Source organism: Palaemon carinicauda, chromosome 22 (genome assembly GCF_036898095.1).
Source record: "Palaemon carinicauda isolate YSFRI2023 chromosome 22, ASM3689809v2, whole genome shotgun sequence".
Classification (NCBI taxonomy): domain Eukaryota; kingdom Metazoa; phylum Arthropoda; class Malacostraca; order Decapoda; family Palaemonidae; genus Palaemon; species Palaemon carinicauda.
In genome coordinates this window covers 56,575,776-56,601,926 of record NC_090746.1, presented here as the reverse complement: position 1 = coordinate 56,601,926, position 26,151 = coordinate 56,575,776, and the positions used below count along the sequence as shown (strand labels likewise).

Sequence of the window (26,151 nt, the reverse complement as noted above, 5' to 3'; positions counted from 1 at the left end):
TCCATGCTTTTGGATTATGCATCCAGTACACGGGAAGGAGATTCTTGTTTTTATTTTTCAAAGCGCGAGGATTTTTCGACTTATAAATAAACCCCAGCTTTAGCAAAAATCCAGCAGCATTGCCACACATCACGAGGGTAACGCGATCCTTGAATGCTTTAAAGCCAGAGGCTTTGGCTTCTTCTTTGAACAGGAAAGTTCGCGACGGCATTCTCTTCCAAAACAAGCCGGTCTCATCCATATTAAAGACTTGTTCCGGCTTGTATCCACCTTCGGCGATAATATTCTTGAATGTCTGGTTCACGTAAGTTTCAGCAGCGGCAGTGTCAGCGGAAGCAGCCTCGCCATGCAGGGAAACGCTTTTCAGGGCGAAGTGTTTCTGAAACTTCGCGAACCATCCTTTGCTGGCAGAAAAACGTTGTTTCTGACGCTGGGAATCAGTGGATGTCCCTGGTTGAGGTTCATCTACATCATCATCTTCTTCAGCATGGTTGCCATCGTCGTCTTGAGGTTCCTTTGCCGCAAAATTCTCATACAAGCTCAAAGCCTTGGTTCGGATGGTGTTCGTATTCAAGGCTATGTTCTTCTTCCGGCAGTCGGCAATCCACACAGCTAAAGCACCTTCCATGCGTACGATCGTTTTATTACGCGTGGTAACGACTCGCTTCGCTGATCTGCTAAAGGTGATTGCAGCCGTCTTTCTAATGTTCGCCTCGTCCTTCTTGATATAGCGAACGGTGGATTCATTGATTCCAAAATGGCGGGCTGCGGACGCAAAACTTCTACCGTCTTTTAACATATCGAGAAGCGTCACCTTCTCAGCAATCGTCATCATCCTTCGGTGGCGTTTAGGCTCACTACCAGCCTTAGTAGAAGCAGAACGCTTGGCAGCCATTGTACAGTAGGGTTTAACAGAAAGTTCAACAAAAAGTTCAACTTGAAACAGTCACGCACAGCACAGATTAAAGTTCACAATAACTTAGCAACATCTACACAGCGATACGGCGGGAGACAAAGTGACCGCGGAAAGATGCTGCGGGTTGGAGAAGCGGTCAAAACACCAATCACAGGCTAGATTACAAAACTTGGGTTCTGATTCGTCATCTATCACAACCCGTCTTATATGCTACGTAGGTTACCAATTCAAATTACAAGATACCCTGCGTACAGTATACTGTACAGTAATAATAATAATAATAATAATAAACAATGATACTGTAATAATAATAATAATAATAATAATAATGATGATAATAATAATAATAATAATAATAATAATAACAATAATAATTTTAATAACAACAACAACAATAATAATAATAATAACAATACAGTAATAATAATAGCTTTACGTACGCTATTTTACGCTTTTGTTGTAGGATGTGTGTGTCTCTCTCTCTCTCTCTCGTATGCTTATTCGAAATGTGATTTTTGCAACAAAGAATATTATTGAATGCAGTACTACGTACGTATACATACAAAAGATTTATGGAAAAGAAGCACATCCATTACATTTGTAGTACAGTAGTAGCCAACAGCAGCCTTACACCATTCTAATATGGTATGACTGCATCTGATTTGCGTTTCATGTTCGATTTAATTTTACTACGTACTGTATACAGTACTGAATTATCGTATGATCACATTCTCTTTTCCTGTTTTATTTCTTTCTGTGCTTAATTATATGTCATATGTAATGCAATGAACAATCAGTAAGAGCAGATATTACTAATTACAGTATTAATGGAATTACAGGTAACGAAATATCGTATTTGGGGTCTTCAGATATCGCGGTATTTTCGAAATTTCCGGAAAATCTGCGATATGTATATATATATGGGTTATGAAAAAAATCCGCGAAGTGGTGAATCCGCGATGGTCGAACCGCGAAGTAGCAAGGGTTCACTGTACTTCCAGATCCCAATCCATCCGTCTTCAAGGAAGTACAGTACTTAAGATTCAGCCTAGACAACAAGATCTACCAGTTCAAGGTGCTGTGTTTCGGTCTCTCCACAGCACCTCAGGTATTCACCAGAGTGTTCACCCTGATCTCTTCGTGGGCACACAGGATCGGCATCCGTCTCCTCCGTTATCTGGACGACTGGCTGATCCTGGCAGACTCGGAGTCGACCTTTCTCGACTCCGGGACAAGCTTCTGGGACTTTGCCAAGATCTAGGGATCATGGTAAATCTCGAGAAGTCTTCTCTGCTTCCATCTCAACGACTGGTATATCTAGGCATGATCTTGGACACCAATCTCCACAAAGCCTTTCCATCATACGACAGGATAGCAAGGCTGAGGAGGGTCGCAGATCCTTTCCTCAGACGAGAATAACTCCCAGCCCAATCGTGGTTACGTCTCCTCGGTCACCTTTCCTCTCTGGCCCGTCTAGTTCCAAATGGGCGCCTCAGGATGAGATCCCTGCAATGGCGGCTCAAGTCCCGGTGGAATCAAGGTCACAATTCCCCGGACGTTTTGGTCCCTATGGGTCCTGCGGAACGGACGGTCCTTCTATGTTGGGTGACAGACGAAAACCTCCGAAAGGGAGTGGCTCTTCTCGTCCTCCCCCCAGCTTAGATGCTATTCTCGGATGCCTCAAAAGAAGGGTGGGGGCCCACGTTCTGAACCACAGGACCTCAGGCCTATGATCAGAACCAGAAAAGTGCCTCCTCATAAACCTGCTAGAGATGAAGGCCGTCTATCTGGCACTTCAACAGTTCCAACAGTACCTGGCGGGTCACTTCGTGGTGGTAATGAGAGACAACACCACGGTAGTGGCTTACATCAACAAGCAGGGAGGCACCTTTTCACAACAGCTATCTCATCTTGCAGTAGAGATACTGAGATGGACCGAAGTCCACTCGATTCCACTATCGGCTCGCTTCATTCCTGGCAAAAGGAATGTGCTCGCCGACAGTCTGAGCAGAGCATCCCAGATAGTGATTACCGAGTGGTCTTTGGATCCTCTAGTAGCCAACAAAGTCCTGACTTTGTGGGGTTCCCCGACGGTGGATCTGTTCGCGACAGCCTTGAATTTCAAGGTTCCGCTGTACTGCTCCCCATACCCGGACCCCAAGGCACTCTGGCAAGATGCCTTCCAACAACGGTGGGACAACATCGACGTTTACGCCTTTCCCCCGTTCTGTCTGATGAGAAGGATGCTCAACAAGACCAGAATATCGGTCAACCTGTCAATGACCTCAAACCACTGCAGGTAAACCATGCTTCCTTGTGTTCCTAGTATTAAGATACAGTAATACTGTCGCGTCCCCCATACCCTTACGAGGTGGTATTGGGAACGTCCTAACCTAGAATTCCATCTAAAGGACTCCAGGTCAACTTCCTAGGATGAGTCACACTTCATTCCTTCACACACAAGCTTACGTAGGCTGCGGTCCTTGCAGAGCAAGGTACTTGCGAGGTGCAGGGACTCCTTATCTTGAGTTCTTCACATTCAGATACTGAGTCCCCGGGCAAAAGCCAAAAGCCAGTACGGCTGGGACTTACCACCCTTCCTAAGGGTTAAGTCACCCCATTTAAATAGCGTGGTTTGTATTTCGGTTACGGAACAAATGACAAATTCGTAGATAATTTGTATTTTTCCTAACCATACAAACCTTAGCTATTTAATCAAACTTGCCCGCCAGCCCTGTCCCCCGGAAAGTCCTACCTCTAAGCAAAGTGAACTAGTTCACCGGTGTGTGAGGGGGGAGGGGTAGCTAGCTACCCCTCCCCTACCCGTCGCTAACTAGCGAGGGGGTAGTAAACCCTCGTTAAAATTCTAATGGCTCGTAATTTCAGCTACGCCGAAAGTAATACCCTATTTAAATAGCTAAGGTATGTATGGTTAGGAAAAATACAAATTATCTACGAATTTGTCATATTTTTAAAGACCAGATGTGCCCCTGCTCCCCACAAAATTTTCTAAATTCAAAAATTGCCTCATCATGAAACACAAAGATGATGTGCATCATGATCACTCAAAAACAGTGTTTATGCACAATAGTACAGTGAATGCCAACAAATTTGAATAGATATCTTTAAAACACTAAAATAAGCATTAAAACAGATAAAAAACTTCCTATCTGGATGAGGAGCACAAGTCGTTATCCCATGTCAACTTCTAGACTGAAGAAAACAATGTGACATGCATAGCATGTTGTTATTATAAGATGCTGGTCTTATTGCTTTACTAGAGACATCAGCATATTGGAAGAAAAGAAGCAAGGAATCTCTTAATTTTGGGAAGTACAGTAATATTGATATTCCAAGCTTCCAGAGACAAAAGCAATATTAACACTAGGGGAAACTCATGGACTTAGTAATCCAATTAGAAACCATGACTACAAAGTATGTTGCAAGTACAGTATGGTACTTGCAATACTTTACATACTTTTGATGCATTACCACTCTTGCCATCACTTTTGCAAGGCAGAAGTATTCATTTTGTAATCACCTTTTTGTCTCTGCTCAGGACCAGCCTGATCTCATGAATGTTCATAGAGATACTGTGGTCAGGTACTAATACAGTAGTCAACTTTAGACATTGATATTAGATGAAAAAACAATTTGAATGCAGAGAAATCAAAACCCTCACACACTTTATTCAAAATAAGTTGAAAGTAAGATACTTTATAATTTACTTGAAACTGCAAAATAGAAAATTACTTCTATACATGTGTATGTCTCATGTTTACAAACACAACTGGTAGGTGATAACTTTTAAAAGGGAAGACAGGACTCAACCCAGTGGGGGAGGTTCTGCTTTTCATCTAACATTTCATTCATATTCATTAGCTAATTAGTTTATGAATTGTCTGCCCCATGTACACATTAAGGTAATAGGAAATTGGGATCCCAAACAAGAAAGTAAATTTAGGTTTAGTATCTTTTGCTAACGAATTGCATATTCACAGATAAACAGATAGCATCAATACATAAAATGCATTTAAAAGGTTTAATGATTCAATGTTTTGCAGGGCTGTGTTTATTTTATCTGTTGTATTATTTGATATCTGGAATTATTTACTAGAATTTGATTGTTTTTTCTTTTATTCATATAGCCTGTAGACTGGGTAGAGGCTGATAAATTTTTAGAAGTTGATCGCTCAGTGGGACCAGTTGAGTGGGCTACACCAGGGACCAAAGCAGGGCTTGATACTCTTAACCAATTTTGTCTTAAGAGACTGAGGAAATATGCTGCTAAGTCAAATGATCCAACTGAAAATGCACTTAGCAATCTGTCTCCTTGGCTCCACTTTGGTAAGCATTGGGAATTGGCTTATTTACTTCACTGAACTTTATGCTATTAAAAACCGTTATACTTGATCAAGTTAATAGGATGTTGTCAGTTATTTGTAATCTTGAGTTATCCTTAAGCAACATTTTTACTTTTCTCTTGCACCATTTAGTAACTTGTATTATGTGGATACTCTGTGGTGGTATCAAGGTATAGTCACAGACCACTGTTTTTTTAATATGTAAGGTATTGAATACATTCTTACTTGTAGTAATTTTAGTTGTGTGATTTTGATGTACAGGACAGATATCAGCACAAAGGTGTGTGCTAGAGGTTAGACGATACAGGAAGCAGTTAAAAGAAGCCGCAGAAAGTTTTTTGGAAGAGATCATAATCAGACGAGAGCTAACCGACAATTACTGTTATTATCAACCAGATTATGATAATATTGATGGAGCATATTCATGGGCAAGAACCACACTGAATGATCACAGGTAGATATGAAATATACCCAAATATGTACATGTCATATACAGGATATTTAGGGAAAATATAACGTGTGTTCTGGAGTATTTTTACCATGAAGTGGCTCAGCTTATTTCTAATATCTTTTCAGTTACACTATTTTTATAAATGTGAATTGTGTAAATTAGTTGAGAGAGGGATTTCTAGAAAATTTGCCTACCTTATTTAGTTGGTGTGTGGTGATGAATGGATAACTATGTACAACAGTCCTAAAAAAGTAGTACAGTTCTTATATTGGGTTCAAATTTACCTTATAAACCTAAATAAACTTAATTAAGCTGTAGCAGTAGTAGTCCAGTTGTTGATTAAAATTGTACTTTTATCTTTTCATACTTGTTTGTTTAGATACTCAAATTTGAGAGGAGACATAACAATAACTGATTTTACTATATTATAGATTGGTGGGGTAACTACTGTACTGCAATGAAGAAATAGAACCCTTACCTCTATTTTACTTGGTCAAATGTTTTAACAAAGTTGACCTTAAAGATTTAAAATTTAGTTACATATTTATTAATTGTTTGAGTAATTGGCCTTTTGATAAATATCGGTTGCAATTAGGGATTGACATTTTAGTATGATCAATAAGTTACAACAAATATACAGTATTCGCATGGTTTTTCAGAGATGACAAAAGGCCGTACTTGTACTCACGGGAGGCCTTGGATGAAGCCAGAACTCATGATGAACTTTGGAATTCAGCACAAGTTGGTTTTTTTTTCTCTCTCTCTGATTATATTTATCTTCATTTATTAGCTTCTATATGTGATTTGTTTAATCATGAATTCATTGATCAAATGTTAATGGTAAGATGAAATAGGATTTTGTACTTTAAATATGAAATGTACTTTGAATTTTGTAATTTTGCCTTTTCAGATCCAATTAGTTAAAGAAGGGAAGATGCATGGCTTTTTACGTATGTATTGGGCTAAAAAGATTTTAGAGTGGACAGCTAGTCCCGAAGAAGCTATAACTTTTGCCTTATATCTCAATGACAGATATAACCTTGATGGAACTGATCCTAATGGATATGTAGGTAAGTAATTTCATAATTTCAATTGGTTTACTTCCGAACATATCTGTACTGATATTAATCTGCAGCCAAAGGTTATTTCTAACAGTTATATTTTGCATGAGTCATAAGTATTCAAAACATTATGTTGTGTCTGGTAAATTTAAATGGATATCTTATTTGGAGGGGGAGGTGTTTAGATCCAGAGTATGATGGAAAAACACATTTCCAATATTAAACTTACCCGATGATCATATATATAGCTGTCAGCTCTGCTGCCCGACAGAAAAACCTACGGGCGGAATACGCCAGCGATCGCTATACAGGTGGGGGTGTACATCAACAGCGCCATCTGTCAAGTAGGTACTCAAGTACTCGATGTCAACAAAGAACCAATTTTCTCTCTGTCGTGCCACTGGCAAGACCTACTAAATACGCTGTTACTGACTGGATTTGTTTTCACAACTATTTGGTGAAGTACACTATTCCAGTTTTGAGCTTTCGCTATGCAGGGGTTTTATCTTCATTTCAAAACTTGAACTCGTTTTGGATAGATTTAATTATGGTGACAAAGAGAGTATGAACTCTCTTTCACTTTTAAATGGCCGACCCTTCCCTTAGACGGAAGTGTGTTTAGGTTTTAGTAATTTTGCTTAACACGTTATAGATCTATATATTTTATATCTCTCCGCCTTTATTAGGCCTCTTCGATTAACTTTCCATTTATTTTCAACATATAAAAATAAATTTTTATGTTTTGTTTATATGCGACCTTTCCTAGTAGGCGGTCCTAACTTGGAACCGAAGTTAATCAACGTTGAGCCCGTTATATCGTATTTTACCTTTAAAGAATTTATAACTTTTTAAATTTAATGTTTTATGAAAGAATTTCTTTGATAGTCTCGTACTGTTTTCAAAGATGAACTAACGTTTAGTTTTTTTAGTCTACGCAGTTGTTGACGTTCAGGACGTTCAACATGCGCTCTATCGTTACGATAGAGAGAGTGTTTCACGGTTTCACTTTGCAGTAAGAGTAAACCGATTCTGGCGTTTCGTTCATTCTTTCTTAGCTTAAATGGTTTAAATTCTAAATTAAAGGAACTTTTTATTTGGAAAACCTTTCAGTTTTTTCCTTTAGCAAATAACATGTTTTGACGATATATAATTGGGCTCTTCTCTCAGGTGCGAAATCAAGAGAGAAAGAGAGAGAGAGATAGAGACGGAGGGAGAGAGAGGAGAAAAACGTTTCGTTCAAGCGGGTAACGTTGTTCTCGTTTTACTCTCCTCCCTAGTCGCTGTAGGGGAAGAAGGTAAAACGTTTCTAGGGTTTTATTCTTGTTCCTAGGCTATGTGCGGTGAGAGATTGTAAACGTAGTTTATTTGATCTAGTGTTTAGTCTCTTTCCCAGCCACTGAATTCTTTATCTTTATGTTTGTTTTCTGTTGCATTATACGACTGTTTTTGCAATTACTACCTTTTAATGAAGGGTAGGATTGCGTGTTTCAGGTAGAAATCAGTAAAAGTTTCGATTTCAGTGAAATAAGTGCAAAACAGAAAATCAAAGTGATAAAGTGATATGCGCAAAGTGTTACAGTGTTGCGTCCGAGGGTTCGTCTGTTCGTGCCTGTCGTTCACCTAGTCCGGGACCTCTTGCAAGCTCCCAAGCCCAGGGGAGAAGTAATGTCGAACGACTTATGGGTTCCTCAGGCCTTGATCAGCGAACAGACGTTTTTCCCTCCGTGGTTTCGGGCGTATCTACCAAGATCGCCCCACCCACACAAAGACGAGAAACCTTGGACCAAGGTCTCGCAGCTTATTAAGTGCAAGTCGGTCCCTTCCGCGCAAGTCCAACGGCCCAGGTGTAGCCACTGGGTCAGTTCGGACTCGCTGCAGTCTCCGACGACTGCACACCTCCCAAGAGAGGCAAGGTGGTACCGCAACAGGCAGTAACTCCGTCTGTTGCCGCACCCGCTTTTTTAGACCCTCAGTCACAACGGACAGTAGCTCCGTCTGTTGCCGCTTTTGTAGACCCTAAGTGGTCTTTACTGCAGTCTATGCAGACTCAATTAGCTGCGGTTATGCAGGAGTTTCGTGCGGAGAAGGTTAACGCTGCACCCGTTAGCCTACAACCTGCCACGGTTGTGCGCCCAGCTCACGCTGAGGCTGCCTGCTCCCACACTCCGACTGCGGAGAAGGTTGACGATGCACCCGTTTGCCTACAACCTGCCACGGTTGTGCGCCCAGCTCACGCTGAGGCTGCCTGCTCCCACACTCCGACTGCGGAGAAGGTTGACGATGCACCCGTTTGCCTACAACCTGCCACGGTTGTGCGCCCAGCAGACGCTGCGGCTGCCTGCTCCCACACTCTGGCTGTGAGAGCTCCTCCACCCATGCGCAGTCGACCCTGCCAGACGCATGCTGACTCCCACAGACGCACGGAGCACTCCGTTGACGTATGTGTGCTACCACAACAACAGGAGGGTGGAGTTAAGCTGCCGTGTTTTGACACGGTGCGTTAGCCTCCGCAACCCACTGTGGTTACCGCCACTCGCCCGCAGCAGACTAGTCAGTCAGGAGTTGAGGCTTCCCCACACAGCTTTGGTTGTTGCCAGCTCACAGACTGTCAAGCAGTAACGTTGCCTTCTGGTCTGCTACTAATGCACCAGTGCTGTATGTCCTCACGCGCCTGTTGTGGTTGACAGTTCAGTTTTTTGACAGTTCACAGACTGTCTGCAGTTACATAACGTTGCCTTCGGGTCTGCTGCTAATGCACCAGTGCTGCATGTCCTCACGCACCTGTTGTGGTTGACAGTTCAGTTTTTGACAGTTCACAGACTGTCATGCAGTTACATAACGTTGCCTTCTGGTCTGCTGCTAATGCACCAGTGAGACCCTCACTGAGATAACCTAGCTTTTCTCGGACAAGGTTCCTGTAAATGAGAAAGTGCTGTTCTCCCTCCTACTGATATTCCTTTGAGGACTCTGTCATTTGGAGAGGAGCCTTAAGCTGCTTAGCCTCCTATGAACTTTTGTCGAGCCTTTGAAGTTTTGCTGTACTATTATGTCACACATAACAAGGCTTCCAGGGATGGTAAATGGTTCCGCTTCAGTCGCTAACCCCGTCTGTTGCCACACCTGCTCCCGTAGACCCTAATGGGCTTTGCTGCAAGACATGCAGTCCAAGCTTGTGTCCTTGATAGAGGACTTAATACGGAGAAGAACCTTCTGGCCAACAACCTTCCTACCGGTTGGTTGTGCGCCCTGTTGACGCTGAGGTATTCTACTCGCGTCCGCCAGTTGAGGTGGTTCCTCCACCGATGCGACCCAGTGTGGGTTGCCAGTCGCACGTTGACGTTAAGCGACGCTCGGAGGTGGTTGTTGACGTTCAGTGTGTCACTAGGAAGACGTTCAACAACCAGCAGAGGTGACTTGTTGTGACGCAGTGCGTCAACCTCAGCAACCCGGTAGGGTGTTGACTGCACAACCCAGACAGTCTAGACAGTTTCAGGTTGACGCTGTACTTCCTCGCGTCCCCATGGTTGACAGTTCACAGACTGTGCAGCAGTACCATGATATTGCGTCCGGCTCCGTCACGCTTCCACCAGTGCGACCGGATTCAGCGAGTCAGACGTTGCCCACTCCGTTGCCGTTTCCTCATCAGTTTCGGATGAGGAACCCTCTGATGAGGACGTTGCTGAACAAGACGATCAACCCCCAGCCCTGCTATCCATCCAGAAGATGCTGAAGAAGGAACACTGCCCTGTCAGGCTGTGGATGAGTCTGGTAAGGACTCTGTCATCCGTGGTTCAATTTGTGTCACTAGGAAGACTACACCTCCGTCCTCTTCTATACCATCTAGCTTTTCACTGGAAAAAGGACAAGACGCTAAAGCGGTCTCGATCCCGATTTCCGGAAAGTTAAAGTCTGGTCTGACTTGGTGAAAGGACTTTTTCAACCTTAGAAAGGGTCTTCCCCTGACTGTTCAGACTCCCAACCACGTTCTCTTCTCGGACGCATCGGACGTAGGCTGGGGTGCGACATTAGACGGTAGGGAATGCTCGGGATTATGGAACTCGAGTCAAAGGACAATGCATTTCAACTGCAAGAAGCTGCTGGCAGTACGTCTGACCTGGAAAAGCTTCAGGTCTCTCCTTCAAGGCAAAGTGGTGGAGGTGAACTCGGACAACACACGGCTTTGACGTACATCTCCAAGCAAGGAGGGACCTACTCTCTGACATGGTACGAGATCGCAAGGGACCTCCTCACCTGGTCAACAGGTCTAGACTTTTCACTAGTAACGAGGTTCATCCAAGGCAACTTGAATGTCATAGCAGATTGTCTCAGTCGGAAGGGACAAATAATTCCAACAGAATGGACACTCCACAAGGATGTATGCAAGAGACTTTGGGCCACCTGGGGCCAGCCAACCATAGATCTCTTCACAACCTCGATGACCAAGAGGCTCCCAATAGTTTGCTCACCTATCCCGGACCCAGCAGTAGTTCATATAGATGCATTTCTACTAGATTGGTCACATCTAGATCTATATGCATTCCCTCCGTTCAAGATTGTCAACAAGGTACTGCAGAAGTTCGCCTCTCACGAAGGGACAAGGTTGACGCTAGTTGCTTCCCTCTGGCCCGCGAGAGGATGACTCACCGAGGTACTTCGATGGCTAGTAGACGTTCCCAGAACACTTCCCCTAAGGGTGGACCTTCTACGTCAGCCACGCGTTAAGAAGGTACACCAAGGCCTCCACGCTCTTCGTCTGACTGCCTTCAGACTATCGAAAGACTCTCAAGAGCTAGAGGCTTTTCGAAGGAGGCAACCAGAGCGTTTGCTAGAGCAAGGAGAACATCCACCCTTAGAATCTACCAATCGAAGTGGGAAATCTTCCGAAACTGGTGCAAGTCAGTATCCGTATCCTCGACCAGTACCTCTGTAACTCAAATAGCTGACTTTCTCTTATATCTGAGGAAAGAACGATCTCTTTCAGCTCCCACTATCAAGGGTTACAGAAGCATGTTGGCATCAGTCTTCCGTCAAAGAGGCTTAGATCTTTCCAACAATAAAGATCTACAGGACCTCCTTAAGTCTTTTGAGACCACGAAGGAGCGTCGTTTGGTTACACCTGGTTGGAATTTAGACGTGGTACTAAGATTCCTTATGTCAGACAGGTTCGAACCGCTTCAATCAGCCTCCCTGAAAGATCTCACCTTTAAGACTCTTTTCCTGATATGCTTAACCACAGCTAAAAGAGTCAGTGAGATTCATGCCTTCAGCAAGAACATCGGATTCTCATCCGAAACGGCTACATGTTCTACAACTTGGTTTTCTAGCCAAACACGAGCTGCCTTCTCGGCCTTGACCAATATCGTTCGATATTCCAAACTTATCGTATGGTTGGAAATGAACTAGAAAGAGTATTATGTCCTGTAAGAGCTCTTAAGTTCTATTTTAAAACCTTTACGAGGCCCGTCTGAAGCTTTATGGTGTTCAGTTAAGAATCCATCTTTGCCTATGTCAGAGAATGCTTTATCCTATTTTATCAGACTGTTAATACGAGAAGCTCATTCCCATCTGAATGAGGAAGACCAAGCTTTGCTGAAGGTAAGGACACACGAAGTTAGAGCTGTCGCAACTTCCGTGGCCTTTAAATAAAATAGATCTCTGCAAAGATATTCGACGCAACCTATTGGAAAAGCAAATCAGTGTTCGCGTCTTTTATCTTAAGAATGTCCAGTCTCTTTACGAGAACTGCTACAATCTGGGACCATTCGTAGAAACGAGTGCAGTAGTGGTGAGGGCTCCACCACTACAATTCCCTAATTCCATAACCTTTTTAATCTTTCTCTTGAAATGTTTTATTATTGTTTTTGGGTTGTCCGGAAGGCTAAGAAGCCTTTCGCATCCTACTTGATTTGGCGGGTGGTCAAAGTCATTTCTTGAGAAGCGCCTAGATTAGAGGTTTTGATGAGGACCTTTAGTATGGGTTGCAACCCTTCATACTTCAGCTCCTAGGAGTCGCTCAGCATCCTATGAGGATCGCGAGGCTCAGTAAGGAAGACGTACTTAAAAAGGGCAGAGTAATTGTTCAAGTCGACTTCCTTACCAGGTACTTATTTATTTTATGTTTGTTATTTTGAATAACTGCTAAAATGAAATACGGAATACTTAGCTCATAATAATGTCAACATGTAATGCTGGTCTCTACCCACCCCCCTGGGTGTGAATCAGCTATATGATCATCGGGTAAGTTTAATATTGGAAAATGTTATTTTCATTAGTAAAATAAATTTTTGAATATACTTACCCGATGATCATAAATTAAAGGACCCACCCGTCCTCCCCAATAGAGACCCAGTGGACAGAGGAGAAAATTGGTTCTTTGTTGACATCGAGTACTTGAGTACCTACTTGACAGATGGCGCTGTTGATGTACACCCCCACCTGTATAGCGATCGCTGGCGTATTCCGCCCGTAGGTTTTTCTGTCGGGCAGCAGAGCTGACAGCTATATATATGATCATCGGGTAAGTATATTCAAAAATTTATTTTACTAATGAAAATAACATTTTAGGTATCTTAAAGTCTCAAAAGTTCTTAATCTGTTAATATATCATTATATACATAAATCAGGGATTCTCTTTTGAAACTGTACATAGTTGTTACTTATATGGTTCCTTCGTTGTATTACTCCCAAGTTTGCATCTGCTAATTGCCACAAATTGATTTTTAAGTTATATACTGTAATCCCTTTACGGTATGCCTTTTATCAGTATATAGTGATTAATCATTCTTTGTAGTACTGTAGTTCCCTACTGATTTTCTTGACCAAAAAGTTGGTGTTTGTGTGAGTAGACAGACTGATCTTAGTCATGTTCCATGAGATAACCTCCCACTTGAGGAAGGTGTTTTGTTTATAAAGGATATGGGTTTTTATAGTCTCGTAGGAAGGAAAAGTAAAATTTGAAGTAATTTGAAAATTAGCAAATATCAGTTGAATTTGGATATTTTCAATATTAATCTTACCCGATAATCATGTAGCTGTCAACTCTGTTGCCGACAGAAATCTACGGTCGGGATACGCCAGCGATCGCTATACAGGTGGGGGTGAACACCACAGCGCCATCTGTGGTCAGGTACTCCAGTACTTCTTGTCAACACCACCTCAATTTTTCCTCTGTCGTGCCTCCGGCTAGACCTACATGGATACGCTGTTGATTCTGGAGTTATTGCTCACGATTTGGTGATGTATTTGCTCTAGAGTTTAGCCTTCGCTATTCAGGAAGCTATATCATTAGCTTAGCAAGTTTTTGGAATTAATTTGATTTAATTTTTGATTTAATTTTGGTACGAAGAGAGTATGAACTCTCTTTCACTTTTAAATGGCCGACCCTTCCCTTAGACGGAAGTGTTGGTGTCGAAGAGAGTATAGACTCTCTTAATTTTGCTTAACAAAGTTATAGATTTATTTTATATCTCTCCGCCTTTTATAGGCCTCTTTGATTAACTTCCTTTTATTATAAACTTATTAAAATTAATTTTTATATTTGTTTATATTCGACCTTTCCTAATAGTAGGCGGTCTTTTCTTGGAACCGAAGTTAATTAACATTGAGCCCGTCATTTCGTTTTTACCTGTTAACATATTATGCTATTTTAATGTTTTTGAAAGAATTTCTTTGATAGTCTTGTACTGTTTTCAAAGTTGAACTAACGTTTTGTTTTGTCTCTGCAGTTGTTGACGTTCAGAACGTTCAACTTGCGCTCTATCGTTACGATAGAGAGAGAGTCTATCACGGTGTCACGTTGCAGTAAGAGTAAACCGATTCTAGCGTTTTGTTCATTCTTTCTTAGCTTAAATGGTTTTAATTCTAATAAAGGAACTTTTTATTTGGGAAATCTTTCAGTTTTTTTTTCCTTTAACAATAATATGTTTTAACGATATATATAATTGGGCTCTTCTCTCAGGTGCTAAGTCAAGAGAGAGAGAGAGAGAGATAGAGACGGAGGGAGAGAGAGGAGGATAAACGTTTCGTTCAAGCGGGTAACGTTGTTATCGTTTTTGCTCTTCTCCCTAGTCTCTTTAGGGGAAGAAGGTAAACGTTTCTAGAGTTTTATTCTTGTTCTCAGGCTTTATGCGGTGAGAGATTTTAAACGTAGTTTATTTGATCTAGTGTTTAGTCTCTTTTCCAGCCACTGAATTATTTATCTTTCATTATGTTTTTCTGTTACATTGTAATACTGTTTTCGCAATTACTAACTTTTAATGAAGGATAGAATTGCGTGTTTCAGGTACAAACCACTTAAAGTTTCGAGTTCAGTGAAATAAGTGCAAACAGAAAATCAAAAGTGATAAAGTGATAAGCGCAAAGTGTTACAGTGTTGCGTTCGAGGGTTCGTCTGTTCGTGCCAGTTGTTCGCCTAGTCTGGGACCTCTTACAAGCTCCCAAGCCCAGGGGAGAAGTAATGTCGAAGGACTTATGGGTTCAGCAGGCCTTGATCGACAAACAGACGTTTCCCTCCGTGGTTTCGGGTGTTACCAACTCACGTAGCCGACGTGATCACCCCACCCACACAAAGACGAGAGAGCCCTTTTATTCCTCGTCTGCGGAAGAGGTTTCTCGCAGAAACCATGGACCAAATCTTGCAGCTTTTAAGTGCAAGTCGGTCCCTTCCGCGCAAGTCCAACTCCTAGGTGGTGCCATTAGCACTGGGTCAGTTCGGACTTGCTGCAGTACGACAACTGCACACCTCCCAGAGAGGCAAGGTGGTATCGCAACAGACAGTAACTCCGTCTGTTGCCGCACCAGCTGTTTTAGACCCTCAGTTTCAACGGACAGTAGCTCCGTTTGTTGTTGTCTTTCTTAAACTCTAGTGGTCTATGCTGCTGACAATGCAGTCTCAGCTTGCGGTGTTGATACAGGAGTTTCAGGCAGAGAAGGTTAGCACACCTCCTCCTGCGAGCGCTCATGAGGCAGCCGCCTCAACTCCACCTCTGCGCAGTCCACCCTGCCAGATGTATGATGTTGAGGTTCCTCAACCTACCTCCACACGTGAGCTGCCGCATTGGGAGTTGCCAGATACCAGCGCTGTGCAGCAACCTCCACTTTCCTTGAGGCAGGAGCCTCTTGCTATGCGGCAACCTCCTCAACACTTGAGGCAGGAGCCTTATGCTTTGCAGCAACCTCCTCTACCCTTGAGGCAGGAGCTTCATGTGTTGCGACAACCTCCTCCATCCTCGAGGCAGCAACCTCTTGCGTTGCGGCAACCTCCACCATCCTTGAGGCAGCAACCTCAACTCTTGCGGCAGCCACCTCCACTCTTGAGGCAAGAACCTCAACTCTTGAGGCAAGAGCCTCAACTCTTGAGGAACCTCATGCTATGAGGCAGCCGCCTCAACGCATGCAGCAACCGCATTCTTCACAGCATGAGCCTCTCTCTGCGCAGCTACCTCCTCAACCCTTGAGGCAGACGCAACTCTTGAGGCAGGAACCTCACAGGAGCCTCATGCTATGCGGCATCCTCCTCAAACCATGAGGCAGGAGCCTCATGCTATGCGGCATCCTCCTCAACCCATGAGGCAGGAGCCTCATGCTATGCGACATCCTCCTCTACCCATGAGGCAGCCTCATGCTATGCGGCATCCTCCTCAACCCATGAGGCAGGAGCCTCATGCTATGCGGCATCCTCCTCAACCCATGAGGCAGGAGTCTCATGCTATGAGGAGCCTCATGCTATGCGGCATCCTCCTCAAACCATGAGGCAGGAGCCTCATGCTATGCGGCAACCGCCTCAACCCATGAGGCAGGAGCCTCATACTATGCGGCATCCTCCTCAACGCATGCGGCATAAGCCTCATCCCTTGCAGCTTGAGCCTCATCCCATGCAGCATGAGTCTCATACCATGCAGCATGAGCCTCATCCCATGCAGCATGAGCCTCATCCCATGCAGCATAAGCCGCACGCCATGCAACATGCTCTGCTTACCTTACAGCATGCTCTGCATACAGCATGCTCTGCATACCTTACCGCATGCTTCTCAGTCACACATCTTTGGTTGTTGCCAACTCACTAGACTGTCAAGCAGTTTCATAACGTTGCCTTCTAGTCTGCTGCTTTTGCACCAGTGAAACCCTCACTGAGAGAACTTAGCTTTTCTCGGATATGGTTCCTGTAGATGAGAAAGTGCTATTCTCCCTCCTTCTGATTTTCCCTTGAGGACTCTGTCATTTGGAGAGGAGCCTTTAGCTGCTTAGCCTCCTATGGACTTTTATTTAAGCATAGCATGCTTCCAGGGAGGGTAATGGTTCCACTTCAGTCGCTAACCCCGTCTGTTACCACACCTGCTCCCATAGACCTTGAGTTGTGTTGCAAGACATGCAGTCCAAGCTTAGTCCTTGTTAGAGGATTTTTTGTTTACGGAGTCAGTGTGTCACTGGGAAGACGTTCAACAACCACCAGAAGTGACTTGTTGTGACGCAGTGCGGCAACCTCAGCAACCCGATAAGGAGTTGTCTGTACGACCCAGACAGTCTAGACAGCTTCGGGTTGTCACTGTACTTCCTCGCTTCCCCATGGTTGACAGTTCACAGACTGTGCAGCAGTACCATGATCTTGTGTCCGGCTCCGTCAGACGACTAGCTTTTAAGAGCTCCCACAAGTCGTCGCTGTCTGGAGATTCTCAGATGGACTATGGATCTGACCAAGGAACTGGGCCTCCTGGTCAATTTTGAGGAGTCCCAGCTCGTCCCATCCCAGACCATTGTCTACCTGGGTATGGATCTTCAGAGTCGAGCTTTTCGGGCTTTTCCGTCGGCCCCAAAGATATACTAAGCCCTAGATTGCATCCAGAGCATGCTGAGAAGGAACCGATGCTCAGTCAGGTAGTGGATGAGTCTAACAGGGACACTTTCATCGCTGGCCCTGTTCATCGAGTTAGGGAGACCCCACCTCCCCCTCTTCAGTATCATCTAGCGGCTCACTGGATAAAGGACATGACGCTAGAGACGGTCTCAGTTCCTGTTTCCGAAGAGAGGAGGTCTACTCTCACGTGGTGAAAGAACAGCTTTCTTCTCAAGGAAGTCTACCTTTGGCTGTTCAGAAACCCGACCGCCGTCTCTTCTCTGACGCATCAGACACGGGCTGGGGTGCGACTTTGGACGGACAGGAATGCTCGGGAACATGGAATCAGGAGCTAAGGACACTTCACATCTATTGCAAGGAGCTGTTGGCGGTTCATCTGGCCTTGATAAACTTCAAGTCCCTCCAGCTTAACAAGGTGGTGGAGGTGGACTCTGACAACACCACAGCCTTGGCTTACATCTCCAAGCAGGGAGGGACTCATTCGTGGAAGTTGTTCTAGATCGCAAGGGACCTCCTCATCTGGTTAAAAGATCGAAAGCTCACGCTGGTAACGAGGTTCATTCAGGGCGATATGAATGTCATGGCAGATCGCCTTAGCCGGAAGGGTCAGGTCATCCCCACAGAGTGGACCCTTCACAAGAATGTTTGCAGCAGACTTTGGGCCCTGTGGGGTCAGCCAACCATAGATCTGTTCGCTACCTCGATAACCTAGTGGCTCCCGTTGTTTTGTTCTCCGATTCCAGACCCAGCAGCAGTTCACGTGGATGCTTTTCTGCTGGATTGGTCCCATCTCGACCTGTATGCATTCCCGCCGTTCAAGATTGTCAACAGGGTACTTCAGAAGTTCGCCTCTCGCAAAGGGACACGGCTGACGTTGGTTGGCTCCGCTCTGGCCCGCGAGAGAATGGTTCATAGAGGTACTGCAATGGCTGGTCGACATTCCCAGGACTCTTCCTCTAGGAGTGGACCTTCTACGTCTACCTCACGTAAAGAAGGTACATCCAAACCTCCACGCTCTTCGTCTGACTGCCTTCAGACTTTCGAAAGACTCTCAAGAGCTAGGGGCTTTTCGAAGGAGGCAGCCAGAGCGATTGCCAGAGCAAGGAGGACATCCACTCTCAGAGTCTATCAGTCTAAAGGGGAAGTCTTCCGAAGCTGGTACAAGGCCAATGCAGTTTCCTCATCCAGTACCACTGTAACCCAGATTGCTGACTTCCTGTTACATCTAAGGAACGTAAGATCCCTTTCAGCTCCTACGATTAAGGGTTACAGAAGTATGTTGGCAGCGGTTTTCCGCCACAGAGGCTTGGATCTTTCCACCAACAAAGATCTACAGGACCTCCTTAGGTCTTTTAAGACCTCAAAGGAACGTCGGTTGTCCACTCCAGGCTGGAATCTAGACGTGGTCCTAAGGTTCCTTATGTCATCAAGATTTGAACCTCTCCAATCAGCCTCTTTTAAGGACCTCACATTAAAAACTCTTTTCCTCGTGTGCTTGACAACAGCTAAAAGAGTAAGTGAGATCCACGCCTTCAGCAGGAACATAGTTTTCACATCTGAAACGGCTACATGTTCCTTGCAGCTCGGTTTTTTGCTAAAACGAGCTTCCTTCACGTCCTTGGCCTAAGTCGTTCGAGATCCCAAGCCTGTCCAACTTGGTGGGGGACGAACTGGAGAGAGTACTTTGCCCAGTTAGAGCTCTTAGGTACTAACTAAAATGGTCATAACCTTTACGAGGACAATCAGAAGCCTTATGGTGTGCTATCAAGAAGCCTTCTCTTCCAAGGTCTAAGAACTCAGTTTCTTACCTATTCAGGCTCCTGATTAGGGAAGCACATTCTCATCTGAAGGAAGAAGACCTTGCTTTGCTGAAGGTAAGGACACATGAAGTGAGAGCTGTGGCTACTTCAGTGGCCCTCAAACAGAACCGTTCTCTGCAGAGTGTTATGGATGCAACCTATTGGAGAAGCAAGTCAGTGTTCGCATCATTCTATCTCAAAGATGTCCAGTCTCTTTACGAGAACTGCTACACCCTGGGACCATTCGTAGCAACGAATGCAGTAGTAGGCGGGGGCTCAGCCACTACATTCCCATAATCCCATAACCTTTTTAACCTTTCTCTTGAATACTTTTTATGGGTTGTACGGTCGGCTAAGAAGCCTTCCACATCCTTGTTGATTTGGCGGGTGGTCAATTCTTTCTTGAGAAGCGCCGAGGTTAAAGGTTGTGATGAGGTCCTTTAGTATGGGTTGCAGCCCTTTATACTTCAGCACCTAAGAGTCGTTCAGCATCCTAAGAGGACCGCTACGCTCAGTAAGAAAGACGTACTTAATAAAGGCAGAGTAATGGTTCAAGTCGTCTTCCTTACCAGGTACTTATTTATTTTATGTTATTTTTGAATAACTAATAAAATAAAATACGGGATACTTAGCTTCTTTGTTAACATGTATGCTGGTCTCCACCCACCACCCTGGGTGTGAATCAGCTACATGATTATCGGGTAAGATTAATATTGAAAAATGTTATTTTCATTAGTAAAATAAATTTTTGAATATACTTACCCGATAATCATGATTTAATTGACCCACCCTTCCTCCCCATAGAGAACCAGTGGACCGAGGAAAAAATTGAGGTGGTGTTGACAAGAAGTACTGGAGTACCTGACCACAGATGGCGCTGTGGTGTTCACCCCCACCTGTATAGCGATCGCTGGCGTATCCCGACCGTAGATTTCTGTCGGCAACAGAGTTGACAGCTACATGATTATCGGGTAAGTATATTCAAAAATTTATTTTACTAATGAAAATAACATTTTTCTAGATGTACAAACCCAAAATATTTTATCACTATCACAACTCAAACCAAACCCGAATTTGTTCTTGCCGCTTATAACTATCTTGATAACAAGTTTTGCCAACTAATTTTGGCTTATGGTGTAAAAACTCTTACATAAAAGAATTCAGGTTTGTATGTCTAAAAAATACAAATTAATTTAATATTTTGTTTTCTTTTGCTTTACAGGTGTCATGTGGTCCATATGTGGCATTCATGATCAGGGATGGAAGGAGAGGCCAGTATTTGGAAAAATAAGGTACATGAATTATGAAGGTTGCAAGAGAAAATTTAAAGTGGAAGCATTTGTAGCACGCTATGGAGGGAAAAGACACAAATATGTTCCTCCTTCCTAATTTTCTTTACACAGACATTAAGAGTATCTAAATGTATAGCATTCTATGCAAATGTTTAAAGTTTGATATGTGAGCCAAAGAATGTTGGCCTTTCAGTGTAGTGTACTATTTTGAATTAAGTTCCTTATGTATATATGTAAACTGAAGGAAGAAGTCTCATACCTGTCATTTGTATGGAAGAAATATTTGAATTTGGTTATATGTTACTAAACATACTTTGAATAGGTTGCCGAGTTTTGTTTATCTATACTGTATATGGAAAATTTTGTTTAAAATTCAGAATTTCAGTGATATTCTGAAACTTGAATGTTACTTCATAGTATTTCCTGAAAGAATTGTGTTTGTAGACTTGAAGGAATGTTATTGCATGGTTAATTATATTTGCCAAAGCTGATGAAATTTTTGCTGTAGAATATTGCAATATAATTACAATGAGACATCAGTCCTCAGTAATGGGTTATCCTATTAACATTTAAAGTAGAATAATGCGTACACAGTCATGTTTCTTCTTAGTTTAGAGGTTGAAATTAGAAAATAGTAATGATAGCCTAGATATGTTGGAGAGTTGAGTGATCAAAGACCATTGGTAATGGACGGAAAATACGAAACAGTTAGCAGTGCAAATATACTGTAATCCAGAGATGTAGCATAGAATTCCTAGTACTGTACCACTATAGTGCATCATACAGTCATGGCTGGAGCAGTAATTCCATATGTAGCCTGATGATAAAGAACAATTTAGTGGAATGCACTCTTGCTGGTACTAAAGATGTTTTTGTAGCATTCCTTAACAGGTAAGCTTCATTTTCTTTTGCCTTTCACCTGTCATGACATAATCCAGTGAGTTCATTTAAACCTGCTTTCTTTTTTAGCGAAGGACTTGGAAATTTATCCCTCATTCTTCTTCTTCTTCAACTGAAGCTTTTCCCTCTATGCATCGTTGCTATTTCTTGAATGCCGTTTCCAATTTCTTCTGTCTTCGATGTCTTTCTCCTACATATCTGCTGTTACACACTCAATCCGCCGTCACCTTGGTCTCCCCCTCCTCCTCCTACCTGGAACACCCATCTCCAACAATCTCCTCCCAACATACTCCTGGTCTCTCCTCAATACATGCCCAAACCAGTGGAGTTTCTTTTCTTGGATTTTCTTTGACACCTCTGTAACCTTTGTTGTTCCCCATACCAAGTCATTCTTAACCTTATACAGACTTGGGATCCCTGCCATTCGTCTTAGCATTCTCATCTCTGCAACATCCATTTTCTTCTCAAAGATCTTTTTCATGGGCCAGGTCTCTGCACCATGTGTCATGGCAGGTCTCATGACACATGGTGCAGAGAATAGATATTGTGGCCTAGCCTAGCCTATCTGGGTGGTTGGATTAAACAAATTTTGTTATAAAATTAGTAGGAATATTTTGCTGGTTTGAGTCTTTGATAAAGACTGTATGAAGAGATTGGTTTTCTGAACATGCATGAACCTTTTTGAATTATATTTATAAATATTTTACCAAAACTTTATCTCAAGTTTATATGACCAGCATTATTTGAGTCAATGATATAGTTTGTGCCAAGTCGTGCATGGTATGGGTCATTACTTTTCACATTGGTTTTCAGTTTTCTCGAAACTTCTATCTACCATGGCACTTCCCACAGTTTTATGAGGTAACTGACATCGAAAAAAGAACAAAAGAGGATTTTTTTCTCATCATTCCTCTTTGCCTGATGAGGGACTCAGCCAAGTTTGGTCAGTACTGCTAGGGTGCCACAGCCATCCTCCCCCGTTTTCCACCACAGATGAAACTTCATATGCTGACTCCCCTACCGCCGCTACCTCAGCGGTCACCAAGTTGACCTGAGGTAGCAGCATGGCCTATCAGAACTGCGTCACAATCGCTCGCAATTCATTTATATCCCTAGCATGCTCCTTTACCTCTCTCACATCTATCCTCCTGTCATCCAGGGTTTTCTTCACTCCATCCATCTACCCAAACCTTGGCCTTCGTCTTGCACTTCTCCCATCAACTCTTGTACATTGTCTTGCACTTCTCCCATCAAATCTTGCATTTATCACTTTCTTCAGCAGACAACCATTTTTCATCCTCTCTACAGGCAAACACATTTATTATACTGTACTGGATATTATCTTTATCTTTTTGATAATAATCTTGCAGGAACTATTGTATAATTCACTTGTATAGATATTGTAATTTATTGTTGCATTGTGTTTTCCACCCTTCATTGGTCCTTTGACTTGTTATATAAGAAAACCCTATTTTGATGTTATTTCTTTTTCAAGAAATATTCATTATGAACTAGAAACATTTGATATTTCATGTAATAGAAATATTTAAAAATCTAAAATTTTCACTAATAACCATTAAAGGTTAATTAACCCCTCCTGTTTTGATGTAGCTAACCCTATGAGAGTAGCTCATTTATCTGGTTAAACCTTATTTTTTTATAACAAGCTTCACCTTAGAAGTGTGTATTTCAAAGGCATTTTTACTTGATCTTTTTAACAACCCTCATTGGGTACTTTGCTATTATTTAATTACAAATAGTACCTAACTCTTATCCCCAAACTACCTCCGCTATTTTGTTATCCAGCAAAATATTGTCTGTACCTGGTTACACTGAATGTTTTTAGTGTAACCAATATTTTATATGTGAATTGTGTATCTGTTGTATGTTGTGAACAAGCTTAGATACAATCATCACATATCATGTTTAGAACAAATAAAAGTATAACAGACAATAATGCTATGTCTAAAAATCTTAGCAATTAAGGTCTGACAACATAGAATGATGTTCTTTATTCAGATCTGTCTTCTTTAAGTGTTACTTAAAACTGAAAAGGTCCAGTTTTGGTTGCACTACAGTAGTACAAATATTAACTATGTGAAATAAAGGACAAAGGGTTAAAAACCCCAAGTACATTGATTTAAATACCTGACAATATTTCTCTGTATATTCAGAACTTGTATGGTAAAACCAGCCTTTTTTCACAAAATATGAATTTCTTTTATTTAAGGCTAACATTGATTATAATTTTGTTTTGAACATAGAAGGGAAAAGTTAGTTTGTATAGAAAAAACTTGAGAATCATATAAGTTTACAGAAAGTTTTACCTCATAACTACTTTATAAGTAATATCTACTTTAACCTTCTTTGCAGCTATGTTTTGTGTTATACAGTAGTGTTTAGAGTATATTGTTGTCTACATTTATGAAACACAGGCATGGTTGTTCACATTAAGCTCAGTCACAGCGATGAAAACATCTGGTGGTGAATTTCTTAACTGATGGGTATTTTTTGTGCTTTGCCTTTTGGTCAGAAAAAAAATTCTGTACAGCTTTTGTAGCCTATAGTACAAATATTTGATGAAAAAAGTACAAAGCTAGAGAATTTTTCACTCTGAGAGTGATTGGTTTGAAGGATGATTTAACAGGTTTGCCCATGAATTCACAGCTTAGAAACCAAGAGGCAAAATATGGTCTGGAGTGTAGGTGTTTCATGCAATAAATAAAATCTTGAAAGAAAGTATTGTGTAAAATGATACCTATAGAACAGGCAAAGGTCAGCAACTTTTCCTTGTTTGCAAATCTCAGCTTCTAAGAAGGATAAGCATAGTACCTATCTAGGTCTAAGGACAGTACTGCCTATACAGATATAAAAATTACAAACTTAAAAGAGCTACCTCGAAAATGCACTGTTACAATATATGGAGTGCCCTAAGGAGGACACCAACTTTTTATAGGCAAGCTTACTCAGGCTCATTACGTGTTGCCAGTAAATTCATCACAGTGGAATCTCAAGCACACTATACTTTGAATGCAGCATATTCTTTATGTGTATTAGTATGCTGATTTATAAAATGAAGTTTGTTATGATTATATGTTCTTTGTCATAAAAATTTGCTACAGACTGGAAAAATATATGCTAAAACTGTAATTTTCATGTTCATCTTTTTAAGATTTTTTGATATACGTATTGTAGATAATCCACTTAAAATTTGAGTGTAGACTGAATAAACTATTTATTTCAATGGAATACTATATTGGTGTTTAACCCTCCTATTTTATGCAGCTAATAAAAGGTTTCTATTGTATTCAAATATCATGGTCCAATGAAATTCCAGACATCAGTCCTCTGAAGAAAAGCAGATCAGCACTTTTGTGTACTCAGGTTTCTAGCACCCAATTGCGTCAGTTCCTGTTTATCTGACAAGGCATTGATTGTTTACTTCAGAAATTCAAGTGCTTGCATTATTGATATTTTACTATGTATGGTACATTTTTTCCGTTAAGCTTTTCCTTGGCTTGGTTACTCTCTTTTCAGCTGAGGTCACAATACAGTACAGTATAAAGAATATTTCCTAATATTTTATCAAGAACTTATATTTTGTAAATTAAACAACTGGCTTACATAATTTTCTTTGTTTCTATTATGGAATAAATTTTTATGAAATTCTGTGCAGTACAGTATATCAAACTGTTGGATTACAGTAAGATGAAATAAGGACTTTGCAGTAAGGCATTTGTATACAGTATGTTGTTAATTCATTCCAGAAAGTAAGTCACGCTCCAAAAACAATGCATACCAAGTAAGGTTTTCCCATAAGGAGTAATGTAAAGTGAGATCATCCATTCCAGACCCTTATAAATTACACACTAGTTAAGTCATTGTTACCTTACAGTTTTGTTATGCATCTAATCTGCTCTTTATTAAAATGTAAAATTAAAACATGAAAAACTGATTAAATTACATGAATTGGCATCTAACTTAACCTTTATTGAGAGCAGAAAATAAATGGATGTGAGTAAAGAAGGTGAAGTGGAGAGAGCTTCACCACACTCAGCACTGTGTGGCTGCCAGCATTTATTCCAGGTATGTGTTTCAATAGCTCAGCTTTCAACTTTATTGTTTTTTCTTGTACAAATTTTGCTTAATAAATACAGTGAACCCTCGTTTATCGCGGTAGATAGGTTCCAGTCGCGGCCGCGATAGGTGAAAATCCGCGAAGTAGTGACACCATATTTACCTATTTATTCAACATGTATATTCAGACTTTTAAAACCTTCCTTTGTACGTAGTTCTGTTAACAAACTACCCTTTAATGTACAGAACACTTAATGCATGTACTACAGTACCCTAAACTAAAACAGGCACAAATATTAAAGGTGATTGTATATCATGCATTTCCTAAACACGCTAAAAAGCACGATAAAAAATGGCAACCAATGTTTTTGTTACATTTATCTCTGATCATAATGAAGAAACAAACTGGAGGTAGAGCTTTGCTTATTACCCAGACATA

General features: G+C 41.9%; 1 protein-coding gene across 5 annotated transcripts in view; it reads left to right on the top strand.

Moving 5' to 3' along the window:
- The window catches only part of phr (photorepair), a 163,864-nt gene extending 138,349 nt beyond the window's left edge, over positions 1-25,515 (top strand). For 4 of the 5 annotated variants that reach the window (XM_068346259.1, XM_068346257.1, XM_068346260.1 and 1 more), the window contains exons 7-11: positions 5,065-5,263; positions 5,542-5,734; positions 6,391-6,472; positions 6,642-6,801; positions 20,666-25,513. In XM_068346259.1, the coding sequence (XP_068202360.1) occupies positions 5,065-5,263; positions 5,542-5,734; positions 6,391-6,472; positions 6,642-6,801; positions 20,666-20,832 (801 nt within the window). In that variant the 3' untranslated portion in view covers positions 20,833-25,513. Of the gene's footprint in view, positions 1-5,064; positions 5,264-5,541; positions 5,735-6,390; positions 6,473-6,641; positions 6,802-20,665 lie in introns of all 5 variants that reach the window. The other variant, XM_068346262.1, reaches the window with a different exon arrangement.
- The last annotated feature ends 636 nt before the right edge of the window (positions 25,516-26,151 follow it).